The sequence below is a fragment of the Dipodomys merriami genome, unplaced genomic scaffold (genome assembly GCF_024711535.1).
Source record: "Dipodomys merriami isolate MVZ:Mamm:240054 unplaced genomic scaffold, mDipMer1.0.p SCAF_151, whole genome shotgun sequence".
In the NCBI taxonomy this organism is placed as follows: Eukaryota; Metazoa; Chordata; class Mammalia; order Rodentia; family Heteromyidae; genus Dipodomys; species Dipodomys merriami.
In genome coordinates, this window is record NW_027202838.1 from 2,506,014 (window position 1) to 2,523,216 (window position 17,203).

General features: G+C 48.5%; 1 protein-coding gene across 3 annotated transcripts in view; it reads left to right on the plus strand.

Annotated features, from left to right (window-relative positions):
- Positions 1-17,203, plus strand: part of Tnip1 (TNFAIP3 interacting protein 1) — a 44,820-nt gene that overhangs the window by 15,193 nt on the left and 12,424 nt on the right. For all 3 annotated transcript variants that reach the window (XM_070022685.1, XM_070022684.1, XM_070022686.1), the window contains exons 6-11: positions 1,619-1,810; positions 4,913-5,007; positions 7,014-7,137; positions 12,491-12,580; positions 14,346-14,411; positions 14,614-14,745. In XM_070022685.1, coding sequence (XP_069878786.1) covers positions 1,619-1,810; positions 4,913-5,007; positions 7,014-7,137; positions 12,491-12,580; positions 14,346-14,411; positions 14,614-14,745 — 699 coding nt within the window. The remainder of the gene's footprint in view (positions 1-1,618; positions 1,811-4,912; positions 5,008-7,013; positions 7,138-12,490; positions 12,581-14,345; positions 14,412-14,613; positions 14,746-17,203) is intronic.

The following is a 17,203-nucleotide window of genomic DNA, read 5'->3' on the forward strand; positions in this document are numbered from 1 at the left end:
ACATAAGCATTGCGCTCATCTTTGTGTTCCTCCTAATGAACCACTACCTGAATCTCATTAGTCCTTCCTCTGCCCCCAACCCCCTTGGAGTTCCTGGTCTACACTAAGCCAGGACCAGACCACTTCCTTCTGGAAGCTTATAGGCTAGTTGGTGAGATCTGAGGGATGGGAAGAACTTCATAAGCCTTGATTTGAGGGAGGCTGGCTCGGGACTTGAGCACAGGGGACCTGCTTTTGTAACCAGGCCAGGGAGCTGGCCAGGCCTGATAGCATCAGCAGGTACCATTGTTGCTCCCTGGACCTCGCTTGGTCATAACCAAGGCAGTGTTCTTGGTGGGAGTGCTCTAGCGCATAGAGAAAGTGGGATTGGACTTCTTTTCTTCTTCTTCTTCTTTTTTCTGGAGCTTGAACTCCAGAGCCTTGCACTCTCTCCCTCATCTTTTTCACTCGTGGCTGGTGCTCCACCGCTTCAGTGGCAGTTCACCACTTGAGCCATGCCTCCCGCCTAGGTTTTTGCCGGTTAGTTGGAGATGGAGTCTCACAGACTTTCCTGCTTAGGCTGGCTTCTAACAGCAATCTTCCAGGTCTCAGCCTCCTAGGATTACAGGTGTGAGCCACTGACACCGGGTTTGTTCCATTTCTTAGATGGCTTACTAGGCTGGAATTCTCCACAGTATCTAGAGCTATGATTCTTAACCTGGTTTTGGGGGGGGGTCTTGGTGCTTCGAGAAGCAGTTGAATGTTTGGACCTGAAAGAATCCTTCAGGACCAGCTCAGGGGACCACATGGATGCAGGCAAGGCACAGGAGAAACATTATTGTAAGATTTATTAGAGGGCCCCTAACTCCCCGGGAGAGGGAGCATATGGTGTCTGCCCCTATACAGGTGGGGGAAGTGAGGTCTGAAGTGAGGTAAAATGAGTGAGTGGGTGGGTCTGGGCAGAGAGAGGGAGTGGCCAGCTGTAAGGCAGGAACTCCAGGGCTGGGAGGAGCTCAGGTCGGGGTGGAGCTGAGGACCAAAGGTACGGATAATACTAACAGGACCATTTTCTATCAGATAATACATGAGGTCATGAATGGATCCTTCCCTAGTTGTTTCCCTGAGCTAAGGAAGCAGAGACTATAGGGTTTCTCTCTGTGTGTCTGTGTCTGTGTCTGTCTGTCTGTCTGTCTGTCTCTCTCTCTCTCTCTCTCTCTCTCTCTCTCTCTCTCTCTCTGTCTTTCTCTAGGATTGCTTCTCTTTCGGCTTCATTCCTCCTATGAGAGCCCTATGAGGGAGAAGAACAGGAAAGTCTGTGTGTACATACTGTGGATGAGGGTACTAAGGCCCAAGGAAAGTCCGGTTGACCCACAGGCACTTAGCAAGAGCTAGAGTGTGGGCTGAAGGTGGCCCTGGATGCTGCTCAGCTGGCTATTGATTGGCCTGGGAGTCCTAGATCCTCCCCTATGAGTCAGCCCCAGACAAAGGAGCCTGTGTAACTCCAGAATTTCCCTGGGCTTAGCTAGGGCCCCAGGGGGGAAACTGAGTCATGGGGCATGCAGAAGCAGTGGGAGAGCTGGCTGGCATTACCTGTTCAGGCCTCACTGAAGAGTGGTCCTCCTCATCTTCTCCCTGCCAGGAGCTGGGCTCCCTGCCCCATGAGGACAGCAACCTGATGCTCCACCTGCAACGCCTGGAGACCACCCTGAGTGTGTGCGCCGAGGAGCCTGACCACAGCCAGCTCTTCACCCACCTGGGCCGCATGGCTCTCGAGTTCAACCGGCTGGCCTCCAAAGTGCACAAGAATGAGCAGCGCACCTCCATCCTACAGGTGAGGCCGGCAGGGAGGGCTTCCCGATCAGGCACTGGGCCTCCGCGGGCTGGATGGCAAGTGCACTTTGGGCTTCTTCCTACAGCGGTGAACAGAGTTAGGAAGTTGGGAAGATATGAGGAAGAGGAAGGAAATGGAGAGTGGGGAGTGTAAATTCTTGACTAGGGGATTCCTAGGGGTGTGGATGTGGTAGGTTGAGCATGGCCCTTTCTTTGTTCTTCTTGGGGTAGGAGCTCCTTACGTATGCTATCCCTAACGTAGACTCGATCAATATTCCCACTTCCTAGGTGAGAAAACCAAAAGGAATGACCTTTTTTTTAACTCATGGTCACTCAGCTGTTAAATGGTAGAACTGGAATCAGAACCCATGCTCATTTTTGTTGGTAGTGGGGCTTGAACTCTGGGCCTGAATACTGTCCCTAAGCTCTTCAGCTCAAGGCTAGCGCTCTACAACTTGAGCCACAGCACCACTTCTAGTTTTCTGGTAGTTAATTGAGGAGTCTCACAGATTTCCTGTCTGGGCTGGCTTTGAACCGTGATCCTCAAATCTCAGCCTCCTGAGTAGCTAGGATGACAGGTCTGAGCTACTGGTACCCAGCTTGAACCCGTGCTCTTAACCACAATCCCAGCCTACTCTGGGGAAATTCCTTTTAAAGACCTCACTCCCCATGCTCAGGGAATGAGGTGGCAGTCTGTCCATTAGGGACCAGGAGCAGGACATTGTGTTCTATGGAGGCCCCACCCAGGACTGTGACACCTTGAGCATTCGCACAGTCATTAGATAGAGGTAGATGGATTCAGTTCCTCCTCATTCATTCATTAACTTGTTTCTTGGTTCACTCAGCATTCATTTTCAATGCTAGGCATTGAGGGAACCTCAGACCCTAGGCTGTCCTACCACCCTCCTGTACCCCCAGGACTCTTGTATTAGTCAGAAAGGAAACGAACACATCCTGGAATCTCCCTGGATGACATACATCCACCTTCCTCTTCTGTGCAGCGCAGAGTCACTACTGTTCCACACAAACTCAGGCTTTAGATCTCTGCCCCCATCATTGAGCACCGGGGTCCACATTAGCCCCTACTCAATGGAGAGACAGGGGACTGTGCACAGACCTGCCACAGGTCCACATTCCATGGCAGGCACCCAGGAAGTGGGAGCCACTGGGCTGTTCTGTGAGAATCTGTCTCCATTTCCCATCTCTGTCTCTCCTTTGAGCTCTACCATTGTTCTCTGCTCTTTGATCTCAGAGGAAAGACACCAGTTGAGGAGTCTAATCCAAGTGGTAGTGTAACTCATGCAAATTACTGAACCTCAGTTTCCCTGCCTTTTGTGGTTTTTTTGGTTGGTGGTGGTTTTTTTGTTTGTTTGTTTTTTGGCCAGTTATGGGGCTTGAACTCTGGGCCTGGGCGCTGTCCCTCAGCTCTTCAGCTCAAGGCAAGCGCTCTACCACTTCAGCCACAGAGCTACTTCCAGTTTTCTGGTGGTTAATTGAAGATAAGAGTCTCATAGACTTTACTGCCCGGGCTACCTTTGAACCGTGATCCTCAGATCCTCCTGAGTAGCTAGGATTACAGGCAAGAGCCACTGGCACCTCGCAAGTGATGTTTTTTTATTTTATTTTTATTTTTTTGCCCCCAGTCCTGGGGCTTGAACTCAGGGCCTGGGCACTGTCCCTAAGGTGCTTTTGCTCAAGGCTAGCACTCTACCACTTGAGCCACAGCGCCACAGCACCACTTCTGTTTATGTGGTACTGAGGAATCGAACTGAGGGCTTCATGCATGCTAGACAAGCACTCTACCACTCAGCCACATTCCCAGCCCTCTCTACTTCTAAAATAGAGATAAGTTACTCAGCTTTGGGGCAGCTGACTCACAGTGTTAGGACAAGCACCGCTGCAAGACCGGCACTCCTTAGGTTCTCAGTGGACATTTGGTGATAGGTTGAGCTGTTCTCTCCAACCCTGCGCACCCTCATGGCTGGCAGCACCTTCCCCTCCCCACCCACCTGGGAGGCCCCAGGCTAGCCAGCCATCACTGCATGGTTCTCCATCAAGTGATCAGTATGCCTGGGACACAGCAGCCCCAAAAGAAGGTAGAGATGGAACACTCATCCCCATTTTGTAGAGGAAGGGACAAGTGTTGGAAATGCAGTATGAGCCATGCTGGGAGGGCGCTCTGTCTCCTGACTCACCTGTGACCGCACTGGAAGTGTCTGCACACTGGAAGTGCCCTCACACTTCCAGGGACTCGCGTGTTTGTCTGTCCATTCGTTCATTTATTCAGCCACTCAGTCTTGTGGTGCTTTGACTAAGTTGAGCTAAGGGCCGGTTACCTGGCAGTGAATGAGAGTGGGGGTGGGAGGGTCCAGCCCTCCTGGGAGCTCACAGACCACTGCAGGGGAGGGGCTGGACTTTAAGAAAATAATGACCATCTTCATTTGGCTTTGTGTATGACAAGTACTCATAAAAGTAAAAGCAGAGGACTTGGAGCGAGATAAATGGTGGTAACTTGACAGCAGGATGTGGGAGTTGTTTTCTGTGGAGACCTTGTTTGCATACCCCTAAAGGAGAGGGCAGCCAGAGTGGTGAAGGGGAGAAAGTGGGGAGATCTGATAGGGAGGACCAGAGGCCTCGACTGACCCTTGCACAGGCATCCTCATAGCTGGCCCCCAAGGGATGCCCGAAGGATCCTAGATGGTGCTGGTGGTCTGGATGCCACCTACCTTCATGATCTGACATTGGAGGTACCTCCAGTCTCTCTCTCTCTCTTTTTTTTTTTTTTTTTTTGGTCGGTCATGGGGCTTGAACTCTGGGCTTGGGCGCTGTCCCTGCACTCTTCAGCTCAAGGCGAGTGCTCTACTGCTTGACCCACACCACTTCGGGTTTTCTAGTGGTTTATTGGAGATAAGCGTCTCAGGGACTTTCCTGCCCTGGCTGGCTCTGAACCATGATCCTCAGTTCTCAGCCTTCTCAGTAGCTAGGATTACAGGTGTGAGCCACGGGCACCCGGCCCTCCAGTCTCTTATCCCCCTGTGTCAGCCTGTATTAGGATGTACCCCCTCCTTAACCCTCCCTTCCCATCCACCTGTCTTCCCCACAGACCTTATGTGAACAGCTTCGCAAGGAGAATGAGGCCCTGAAGGCCAAGCTTGACAAGGGCCTGGAACAGCGGGAGCAGGCTGCAGAAAGGCTGCGGTAAGCCCAGGCCCCAAGAGCAGGGTAGGCAGGAGTTGATGCCTTCCACTGATTCTAAGGATGAGGATTCAGGGCCCCAAAAACTTCATGCTCAGAGCTCTGCTTGGATAAATGCAGATCTCTTGGTCTTTTCTAGCTCCGTTGGTAATTTCTCCTGGGCCCTTTGATTACCTGGGAGAGTAGAGAAGGCGGGTACAAACTGCCCCCACCCTCAGACCCACTCCCTAGCCTGCTGACTGTCCTCTGGCTGGCTGTTTGGGAGAGGGTCACGACTCTTCTGTCCCTGCTAGCCACTGTTGTGCCATCCCTTGTCTGGACTAGTCAGTGGGTCTCGGGCCTATCTGAGGATGTGGACGAAGGGCTAGCCTTCCTGTCTCAACGTTGAGGTGGTGGTCTAAGGTGAGATGCGGGGTCTGCATTTCAGCTGAGATCACACCTGACCTTGACTGTCAGAACTCAGAGCACCCTCTGTGATCATGGGGGCCCAACCCCTCAGCATATAAGGGGAGGCTAGGTCTCAGAAAGGTGCAGGGACTCCCAATGGGAACCTGAATCTCCTTGCTCTGCAAATTGTAACGGTGTCCACGATTTCTGCCTGTGCTCTGGGTAATGTCTTGGGTAATATGCTGGATTATATTAGGCACCAACTGAGCTCAGTCCATGTAGGAGACACCTGTACCACAGCAAGGAATTTCCCTCCTAAAGTCAGTCAACAAACAGAAGTAATACAGACTTCAATGTGGCCACATAATGGCGAAGTACTGAGCCATTGTCATTTCTAATCAGCATGCTTTTATTTACTTTCGGATGGCCTAAACAGTTGAGGTTTTATGCCACATTGACTCCATCCAGGAGTATGAAACCCCAGGCTGGAAGAGAGAGATGTATTAGAAGGAAGAATGTGTGGCCTGGGGAAACAACTTCACTTCTTGGTGTTGCTAATGAGTAGGAACCCAGATGGTGAAGCGAACCTGAACTGCTGTGATCTTTATTTCCCTGAATCCCAATCACTTTCATTCTTTCCTGTTATCATCTGCCTTATTGTATACACAAGGTTTTACTTTAATTCATCTTTCTACTTGAAATTACTATAAAGGGGCTGGGCTAGTCACTAGTGGCTATAAGATCTGAGGATTGCTGGGTGCCAGTGGCTCACGCCTGTAATCCTAGCTACTCAGGAGGCTGAGATCTGAGGATCACAGTTCAAAGCCAGCCCGGGCAAGAATGTCTGTGAGACTCTTATCTTCAATATCACTAGAAAACCAGAAGTGACACTGTGGCTCAAGTGGTAGACCAGTTGCCTTGAGCTGAACAGCTGAGGGACAGCACCCAGGCCCAGAGTTCAAGCCCCACAACTGATAAAAAAAAAAAAAAAAAAGATCTGAGGGTTGTACTTCAAAGCCACACTGGGCAGGAAAGTCCATGAGACTCTTTATATCCAATTAATCACTGAAAAAGCTGGAAATAGAATGGTAGCTCAAGTGGTAGAGCGCTAGTCTTAAGCAACAATTTCTTAGGGACAGTGTCCAGAACCAGCAAAAATAACTAAAAATATATATATACATATGTACATATATATATTATATATATATATATATAATTGTAAAGGAAACTTTAACTGGAGTAAATGGAATCCATCCTTACCTATTCTAAATGTACAGTGAAACTGAAAGCAAATTAACAGGCAATGGTAAAGGACCATGGCCACCATAGGCTCTGAGCCTCCAGCTGGCTCCTGGTCCCCTGCTCCATCAAGGCCATTTGGAGGTAACTGGTGGAGCTTTCTCACTGGTAGGGGATGGGTTATTGAATGCAGACTTCTAGTATATCCTGAAGATCTCGTGTATATAAGCAGCCCACTGGAGACAGCCTGCCATTGAGGATTAGAGACTGTCAGGGTAGCTTGCACCTAGCACTGGGTTCTACCAAAGTCACGTGCCTGGGTTGAGGCTTCCCTGGCCAGTGAGCTAGACACACTGTGACTCCTCTGTTTGTCTCCACCACAGGGAAGAAAATATGGAGCTTAAGAAGTTGTTGATGAGCAGCAGCAACAAAGAGGGTGCCTCTGGGCACCCAGGCTCCCCAAAGATAGAGGGTGCCAACAAGAAGGGAGTGGCTGGACAGCAGCAGGTATGTGATCAGAAATCCCTTCTGTAGCATCTCAGACCTTAGTGTCTGTTCACCACCTCCAGAAACAACAGGCTTGCACTTCTGCACACCATTAAACTGGTAGAAGGTTCTGTCTCATTGGTAGATGGTGGTTACATGGTTTGATCTACAATATATGCCTCCCTAGCGTGTCCATTCCTTAGGATTCTTTTCTTTTTTTTTTTTTATTGTAAAGATACTATACAGAGGGTTACAGTTACATGAGTGAGGCAATGAGTACACTTCCTCTTGAACATTGTTACCCCCTCCATTGTTTTCCCCCTACCATCCCCTCCCTACCTTCCCTGAGGTTCTTTTTTTTTTTTTGATTGTGATTAAGTGATTACATAATTTCCGGAATTTCACAGTATTGTGGAATAATGATGCTCATTTAAAGTCACAAGTTCATTCTAGCTTTCCTGGAGCAAATTGTCTATCTCAGTCTGTAACATATAACAGTGTTCACATGTTATACACCATACATGTGATCAGCAGCATGGGGATATTTAGTAGTGGTTCGACCAGATGAGTGGGAGTTCTTTGTTTCTTAACTCCTGTTAGTTTTGTCGTATCACCTAACATTTTGGATTTAGCATCCACTTATCAGGGAGACCATGTACTGTTTGTCTCTTCGTTCTTGGCTTACCTCGCTCAACATGATTCCTTCTAGCTCCATCCATTTCCCTGCAAATGCCATTATTTTGTCATTTCTAATGGCTGCATAATCTTCCATTGTGTATAGATACCACAATTTTTGGATCCATTCATCTGTGGTGGGGCATCTAGGTTGTTTCCATATCCTAGCTATTGTGAACAGTGCCGCAATAAACATGGAGGTGCACGTGTCTTAGGATTCTTTTCTACCTTCAGCCCTCCAGGCCTTCCCATTCTCTGGGATGCTGCCCAGAACTGCTTAAGTTACAGGCTCCATAACCCCATAGGCCAACTCCTAAAAGTCAAATATAGGGGACAGAACTGGGATCCTGCTGAGTTCCTACAATCCTGTGCCCGTAGAGCCCCAGAGATGGAGAGAAGATGGCGTCACCGCATCCGTGTGGCCTGGTCATGCCACAGGCTGTTCTGTTTTCCCCTCCAACCTCCAGGCCCCACTCTGGTGCACAACTAGGTCCCAAATGCCCCGACCTTCTCTTCACCCCTGTCCCCCGAGTCTCGCCTCTATCATATGGTTGTTGTTTTCCCTTAAATGGGGTTTAGTAGCTGCACTGTAGGGCTTAATGATAATCTTACATGTATATAGTAGTAGAAGTAATTATCTTAATAACTTAATTCAAAGCCATGATCTCATGTGGGCCTCCTTTTACTAAATGGTAGGCAGGACTAGGATGACTCCTGTATTTTCAGTAGCAGCAGGAGGGTCATCATGCAGTCAGGATCTCTGTGTCATCTGCTATCAAGCAGATGTGGGAAACATGCCACATGGCCAAGGTCTGTTCATCATGGCTCCACCTGTGACAGGGCTGAGACCTTGGTCAAGTTACACAAACTCTGGACCTAGACTTCCTCTTCATCCTCTAAGATGGTAATACACCTTCAGGAATTTTTGGTAGAATTTGTTGATACAGTACATATAGAGTGGTTTATTGGGTTGGGAAGATGGCTCAGTGGTAGATGCTTGCCTTGCATGCATGAGGCCCTGGGTTCGATTCCTCAGCACCACATAAGCAGAAAAAACCAGAGTAGTGCTGTAGCTAAAGTGGTAGAGCGCTAGCCTTGAGCTGAAGAGCTGAGGGACAGCGCCCAGGCCCAGAGTTCAGGCCCCACGACCAACCAAAACATTAAAAAAAAAAGTAGCTTATTTACTATAATAAATGGTGAATACTAATTGCTGTCTATGTGTGTATATGAGAGTATGCAAGCATGTACACCAGTCCTGGGGCTTGAACTCAGGGCCTGGGCACTGTTTTCTTGCTCAAGGCTAGCATTTTACCAATTGAGCCACAGCTCCACTTCTGCCTTTTTGGTGGTTAATCAGAAATAAGAGTCGCATGGATTTGTCTGCTTGAACTGGCATTGAACTGCGATTGTTGTAAGTTAGCTTCCTAATTAGCTAATACTGAGGTAGAGCCACTGATGCTTGGCTTAGCTGCTGCTTTTTTTTTTTTTTTTTTTTTTTTGGGGTCCGGTAGTGGGGCCTGAACTCTGGGCCTGGGCGCTGTCCCTCAGCTCTTCAGCTCAAGGCTAGCGCTCTACCACTTGAGCCACAGCGCCACTTCCGGCTTTTTTCTTTTTACTTATATGGTGCTGAGGAAGTGAACCCAGGGCCTCGAGCATGCAAGGCAAGCGCTCTACCACTGAGCCACCTTCCCAGGCCCTTAGCTGCTGCTTTTTAAGGTAGATTTGAGACCAGCATCTGGGTCTGCCAACTGTGTGGCTGGCTGTATTTACTTCTCCACAGATTCCTCTGTCTGAAGGTTCGGGGTTCATCACCCAGGGTCTCAGCATCCTCCTCCTTCTCCCTTTCTTGAGCTGTTATCCTTCTCAGCTATGTATAGTTTTGGTCCAAGAGTCCGCAGGCTCCCAGGGGGCAGGCCTGTCTCTGTCCCTTCTCAAAGGAAGCAACCTTACCCTGTATGCCTGACCTCTAGCATCATAGGTGTGCTTACAGGCGTCAGCCTGTAGAGGGCACTTGAGCCTAACAAGTTCTGACTCTACACCTCACCCCAAGCCTGGAGGGGAGATGTGAAGGAGGGCTAAAAGGGAGAAGGTGAGAACAGAGATATAGGACTCCAGGAAAAATTAGAATCAGAGGGTGACCTCCAGTATGAAAGGTCCCCCATGCAAGTGCAGAAACCACCAGCCTCTGATTCATGTTCACATCCTGAGGCCCAGAGAGAGCAAAAGTCCTGGTCTGGCCAGCATCCCAAAAGGGTAAAGATAAGAGTCAGTGTTCAATTCCACACTCCTAGACTGTTCCAGTATGCCACACTCCTAGACTGTTCCAATATGCCACCTCAACGCTTTTTTTTTGGTGGGGGGGGTCCAGTTGTGGGGCCTGAACTCTGGGCCTGGGCGCTGTCCCTCAGCTCTTCAGCTCAAGGCTAGCGCTCTACCACTTGAGCCACAGCGCCACTTCTGGCTTTTTTCTTTTTGCTTATGTGGTGCTGAGGAATCGAACCCAGGGCCTCAGGCATGCAAGGCAAGCGCTCTACCACTGAGCCACCTTCCTAGCCCCTCAATGCTTTTTTTAAATAAGTTTTTATTGTGAAAATACTGTGCAGAGGGGTTACAATCACATGAGCAAGGTAATGAGTACATTTCTTATCAAGCATTGTTGCCTCCTCCTTTGTTTTCCCCCAACCATCACTTCCCTCCCCTCCCATCTCCACAACTACACTCCCCCCCCTCCCCTGCCTAAATTGTAAAGTTCATTTTTTGACATAACTTTGCAGTGGGTCAACCTGTATCCCTATTTAAACAATTTGTTTTTTCCCCTTCCCCTCCCCAAATCATACCAACATCACATACAATGAAAACGGGTTATATCATGGGGGAGGGACATACAAAGCAATAAAAAAAAATCACGTGGTACCTTATAAATACATTAGAAACAATAGCAAGAAAGAAAAAAACCACTTATGTCCTTATCTTGGGGTTCATTTCACTTAACATCATCTTATCTGACCTTTTCTGCTTTTCTCAGACATATACTAGTTATTGCAAATAAGGGAAACCATGGGACCTATGTTTCCTTGGGCCTGGCTTTCTTCACTTAATATAATTTTTTCCAAGTCTTTCCATTTCCTAACAAATGGGGCAATGTCATTCTTTCTGATGGAGGCATAGAATTCCATTGTGTATATATACCACATTTTCTTGATCCATTCATCTACTGAGGGGCATCTGGGTTGGTTCCATATCTTAGCTATGGTAAATGCTGCAATAAACATAGCTGTGCTGATAGCTTTAGTATGGTCTTGTTTGTAATCATTCGGGTAAATGCTCAAAAGTGGGATTGCTGGGTTATAGGGGAGCTCTATGTGGAGTCTTTTGAGGAACCTCCATACTACTTTCCAAAGTGGTTGAACAAGTTTATACTCCCACCAATAATTCAGTAGGGTTCCCTTCTGTCCACATCCCCTCTAGCATCTGTTGTTAAAAGTTTTTGACTATAGCCATTCTTTTTTTTTTTTTTTTTTTTTTTTTTTTTTTTTGTCGGTCGTGGGGCTTGAACTCTGGGCCTGGGCGCTGTCCCTCAGCTCTTCAGCTCAAGGCGAGCGCTCTACCACTTGAGCTACAGCGCCACTTCCGGTTTTCTGGTGGTTTATTGGAGATAGGAGTCTCATGGTCTTTCTTGCCCGGGCTGGCTTTGAACCGCGATCCTCAGATCTCAGCCTCCTGAGTAGCTAGGATTACAGGCGTGAGCCACCAGCGCCCGGCTTGACTATAGCCATTCTAACTGGAGTGACACTTCTTTTTTTTTCTTCTTTTTTCTTTTTGTTGGTCATGGGGCTTGAACTCTGGGCCTGGGCACTGTCCTAAGCTCTTTAGCTCAAGGCGAGCACTCTACCACTTGAGCCACAGCACCACTTCCAGTTTTCTGGTTAATTGCAGATCAGAGTCTCACAGATGTTCCTGCCCAGTCTGGCTTTGAACCATGATCCTCAGAGCTCAGCTGAGGAGCTAGGATTACAGGTGTGAGCCACTAGTGCCTTGCTAGTGAGACTCTTATCTCCAGTTAACCACCAGAAAAACCAGAAGTGGCACTGTGGCTCAAAGTGGTAGAGCGCTAGCCTTGAGCTGACAAGCTGAGGGACAGCGCCCAGGCCCAGAGTTCAAGCCCCATGACTGACCAAAAAAAAAAAAAAAAAGAATGGGAGGAAAAGGCCAGGTGCCAATGGCTCATGCTTGTAGACCTAGCTGCTCAGGAGGCTGAGATCTGAGGATCATGGTTCCAAGTCAGCCTGAGCAGGAAAGTTTGTGAGATTCTTATCTCCAATAAACTTCCAAAAAGCCACAAGTGGGGCTGTGGGCTCAAGTGGTAGAATGTTAGCCTTGAATACAAAAGCTTAGAGACAGTACCCGGGCAAGTCCTAGGACCAGTGCGCACGCACACACGCGCGCGCACACACACACAGGCTGGGACCCGGGCAAGTCCTAGGACCAATGCGCGCGCGCGCGCGCACACACACACACACACACACACACACACACACACACACACACACACACACACACACACACACACACACACACACACACACACACACACACACACACACACACACACACACACACACACACACACACACACACACACGCTGGGAGGAAATGTTTATGCAAAGCATTGGATGAGACCCTCTGTGTTTCTCCCCAGGCTAGTGTAATGGCAGGGAAGGTTCCAGAAGTGGTGGCCTTGGGTGCAGCAGAGAAGAAAGTGAAGATCCTGGAGCAGCAGCGCATGGAGGTAGAGGGCTTGAAGGGGTGAACAGGGAAGACCTATGATTAGTGTTCTGTTAGAACTTAAGAGAATACAGTATACCTTATTGCTTGTTTATTGGTGTAGGTGATAGTAGGGTTTGAACTCAGGATTTTGCACTTGCTATGCAGGCACACTGCTGATGAGCCCATTTTGCTATTTGGTTTTTTTTTTTTTTTTTTTTTTTTTTTTAATTTTTTTTTATTGTAGAGATACTATACAGAGGGTTACAGTTACATGAGTGAGGTAATGAGTACACTTCCACTTCCTCTTGAACATTGTTACCCCCTCCATTGTTTTCCCCCTACCATCCCCTCCCTCCCTCCCTTCCCCAAGGTTCTTTTTTTTTTTTTTTTTTTTTTGATCGTGATTAAGTGATTACTTAATTTCCGGAAATTCACAGTATTGTGGAATAATGATGCTCATTTAAAGTCACAAGTTCATTCTAACTTTCCTGGAGCAAATTGTCTATCACAGTCTGTAATATATAACGGTGCTCATATGTTATATACCATATATGTGATCAGCAGCATGGGGATATTTAGTAGTGGTTCAACCAGATGAGTGGGAGTTCTTTGTTTCTTAAGTCCTGTTAGTTTTGTCATATCACCTAACATTTTGGATTCATCATCCACTTATCAGGGAGACCATGTACTGTTTGTCTCTTCGTTCTTGGCTTACCTCGCTCAACATGATTCCTTCTAGCTCCATCCATTTCCCTGCAAATGCCATTATTTTGTCATTTCTAATGGCTGCATAATATTCCATTGTGTATAGATACCACAATTTTTGGATCCATTCATCTGTGGTGGGGCATCTAGGTTGTTTCCATATCCTAGCTATTGCGAACAGTGCTGTGCTATTTGGTTTTTTTAATGAAAGAAAAAAGCCATGCACCAGTGGCTCACACCTATAATCCTAGCTACTCAGAAGGCTGAGATCTGAGAATCATTGTTCAATGCCAGCCTGGGCAGGAAAGCTGATGAAACTCTTACTTCCAATTAACCACAAAAAGTTAAAAGTGGAGCTGTGGTCCAAGTGGTAGAGCACTAGCCCTTGAGCACAAAGAAAGTTCTTTATGTATGGTGTATTTATATGTATATTTTGGGGAGGTGGGGGAGGATATAGTACTTGAGGGTCAAAGGGTAAAAAAGTGCAGCAGTGGAGCTCACTGGACACTGATGAAAGTAAACTATACAACTCATGGTTGGAGACTGGAGGGAGAGACTGAGAGAGAATGAGAGAATAGAAGACACTGTACAAAAGGAAATGAGGGCTGGGAATATGACTTAGTGGTAGAGTGCTTGCCTGAAGTGCTTGCATGAAGCCCTAGGTTTGATTCCTTAGTACCACATAAACAGAAAAACCCAGAAGTGGTGCTGTGGAGTGCTACCCTTGAGCAAAAGCAGCTCAGGGACAGTGCCCAGGCTCTGAGTTCAAGCCCCAGTGCCAGCAAACAATAAAAATGAAAACAGAAACTCTTGTTTCCATTTCTTGAACGTTTTGCTGTATTTTTTGGCGGGGGGTCCGGTCGTGGGGCCTGAACTCTGGGCCTGGGCACTGTCCCTCAGCTCTTCAGCTCAAGGCTAGCGCTCTCCCACTTGAGCCACAGCACCACTTCCGGCTTTTTTCTTTTTGCTTATGTAGTGCTGGGGAATCAAACCCAGGGCCTCATGCGTGCAAGGCAAGCGCTCTACCATGAGCCACCTTCCCAGCCCCCTGCTCCCCTTTTAAGCCCAGCCTCTCCCCACAGCTGCTGGAAGTGAACAAGCAGTGGGACCATCATTTCCGATCCATGAAGCAGCAGTATGAACAGAAGGTAAGGGCTCAGGAATACCCAGTTTTCATCTTGCCACTTCCTTCTCAGCAGCTTTGAGCCTTAGAGGGGACTGAGCTGAGCCCCCCACCCCCACCCCAACATCTCATGACTGGGAGGAGAAGCTGGGCAACAGGGTGGGGGTGGGGTGGGGTGCTGCTACATTCTACCATTGCTCACACATGGCCTCTGCTCCTCAACCTAGATCACTGAGCTGCGTCAGAAGCTGGTGGACCTGCAGAAGCAGGTGACTGACCTGGAGGCGGAGCGGGAGCAGAAGCAGCGTGACTTTGACCGCAAGCTCCTCTTGGCCAAGTCCAAGATCGAAATGGAGGAGGCAAGTGAGATGCTGACGCTGTGGGTCCAGGTTCCTCTCCCTGGGTAGCCAAGAGTGCATACCGTCCATGAGCAGGGATGGAGTTGAAGGATTCTAGACACATGTCAAGGGCTGTGTGGCTCCAGACAAAGGCACTTGCCCTCCCTGAGCCTCAGTTTCCTTCCTGAAAATGGAGGAGGTTAGGTTAGCTCCCGCTAATCCTAGTTACTCAGGGTTGAAGATCACAGTCAGATCCAGTCAGGGTGAGACTCTTTATCTCCAATAAACTGTAAAAAAGCTGGAAGTGGTACTATGACTCAAGTGGTAAAGCGCTAGCCTTGAGCAAAAAGAAGCTCAGGGACAGTACTCAGGCCCCAAGTTCAAGCCCCAGGACCAGCATGCGTGCGTACACATGTGTGCACACACCCAGACACACAGAGAAAACTTTACAGACTGAGAAACCAAGCAGAGAAGCAGATAATATGAAAGATACAAGCTGGGCACTTGTGGCTCACACCTGTAATCCTAGCTACCCAGGAAGCTGAGATCTGAAGATAGCAATTTGAAGCCAGTTTGGGCAAGAAAGGCATGAGAGTCTTCAATTAACCAGCAAGAAGCCAGAAGTGTAGCTGTTGCTCAAGTGGTAGAGCACTAGCCTTGAGCAACAAGGAAGACACAAAGCTGGGCACCGGTGGCTAGTGCCTGTAATCCTAGCTACACAAGTGACTGAGATCTGAGGATTACCATTCAAAGCCAGCCGGGGCAGGAAAGTCCATGAGACTCTTACCTCAGTAAACTGCCAGAAAATGGGAAGTGGTGCTGTGGCTCAAGTGCTAGAGCACTTGCCTTGAGCTGAAGAGCTGAGGGACAGTACCCAGGTCCAGCGTTCGAGCCCCATGACCAAAAAGGAAAGACACAGCAGGCTTAGGCTGATGCTCAGTGCTCAGAGTAGTGATTGTATTTTGTAGGCAGGAGGCTGAAGCAGACAAAATTTCATTTATTTATCTTCTCAGTATTTCCCCTCAGAGCGTGTCCCAGGTACTGTGCTAGGCATCAGATTGAGCATGGACTGGCCAGCCTTACCCTTGTCAGGGAATGTATGCCACATGACTAGGTAAAAGCAAATACAGAAAAGTGGGTTACTACTGCAAGGAAAAAAAGCTGCAGAAAAGAAAGAGTGGGCCCGTGGGGGCCAAGTCATTTAGTGGGAAGCAGGAGCAAGTCCTTGAAGAAATGACATCTATTCTATACATGTCACTGGTGCTATTCAGAGCCCTTCCGAGTCCTAGGACAGCTAAAAGAAGAAAGGCCAGGGCTGGGAATGTGGTTTAGTGGTAGAGTGCTTGCCTAGCATGCATGAAGCCCTGGGTTCCATTCCTCAATACCACATACACAGAAAAAGCCAGAAGTGGTGCTGTGGCTCAAGTGCTCCAGTGCTAGCCTTGAGCAAAAGAAGCTCAGGGACAATGCCCAGGCAGGCCCTGAGTTCAAGCCCCAGGACTGGCCAAAAAAAAAACTCAACTGGATGTAGTGGCGAATACCTATAATCCCAGTACTCAGAGGCTGAAATGGGAGGATCATGAGTTTGAGGCCAGCCTGAACTACATAGTGAGACTTTTTTTTTTTTTTTTTGGGTCCGGTCGTGGGGCCTGAACTCTGGGCCTGGGCGCTGTCCCTCAGCTCTTCAGCTCAAGGCTAGCGCTCTACCACTTGAGCCACAGCGCCACTTCCGGCTTTTTTTTCTTTTTGCTTATGTGGTGCTGAGGAATCGAACCCAGGGCCTTGAGCATGCAAAGCAAGCGCTCTACCACTGAGCCACCTTCCCAGACTCCAGGTGTCCCGACCCGCAGGACTTCAACGAGGGCGGTGAACCTAAGCAAGAAGGAATGAAGGGACAAGAGACACGAAGGACAGCAAGACAAGGATTCTGATCAAGCTGCCAAATTTTATTTTTCACACAGGGGTATTTATATGCTTAGAATAAGGAAGCTTTTTCATTGGGCGTAGCAGCTGCAGGATGCTTGCTTAGGGCAATGTGAAAAGGTGGTCAATAGCAGCTACCTGGTCTTTGTTTGGGGCAGGATGCAAAGACCAGATTCTGTAAATAGCCTAGAGAGATGTTCCAGCGAGATAGTCAAGCTTATCATGCAGAGAGACTCCCTGCAGGGCTCTTGACATCCAGGGACTTTATTCCCAGTGCCTTTGTGAGAAGTAGGAATGGGCTTTGCCTGGCCTAAGGAAGGCCTTCTCACTGTGGATTGGGTGTGGAAGTTCTTCCTTAGGTTGTGACTCTCCAGGTCCTCCTCTAAGGATTAGCCCGGGAGGAGGAGGTCACTGCCTGTGTTTTCCCTGGTAGGGCAGAGCATTTGGGGCACACAGCTGGCCCTGGTCCCTGCTCCCTCTCACTTGAGCAGATGAGGCAATCCTTGGGATCTGGGTTCTTGCCTGTCTGCTGGGGGAAGTGGGACATTTCCAAACC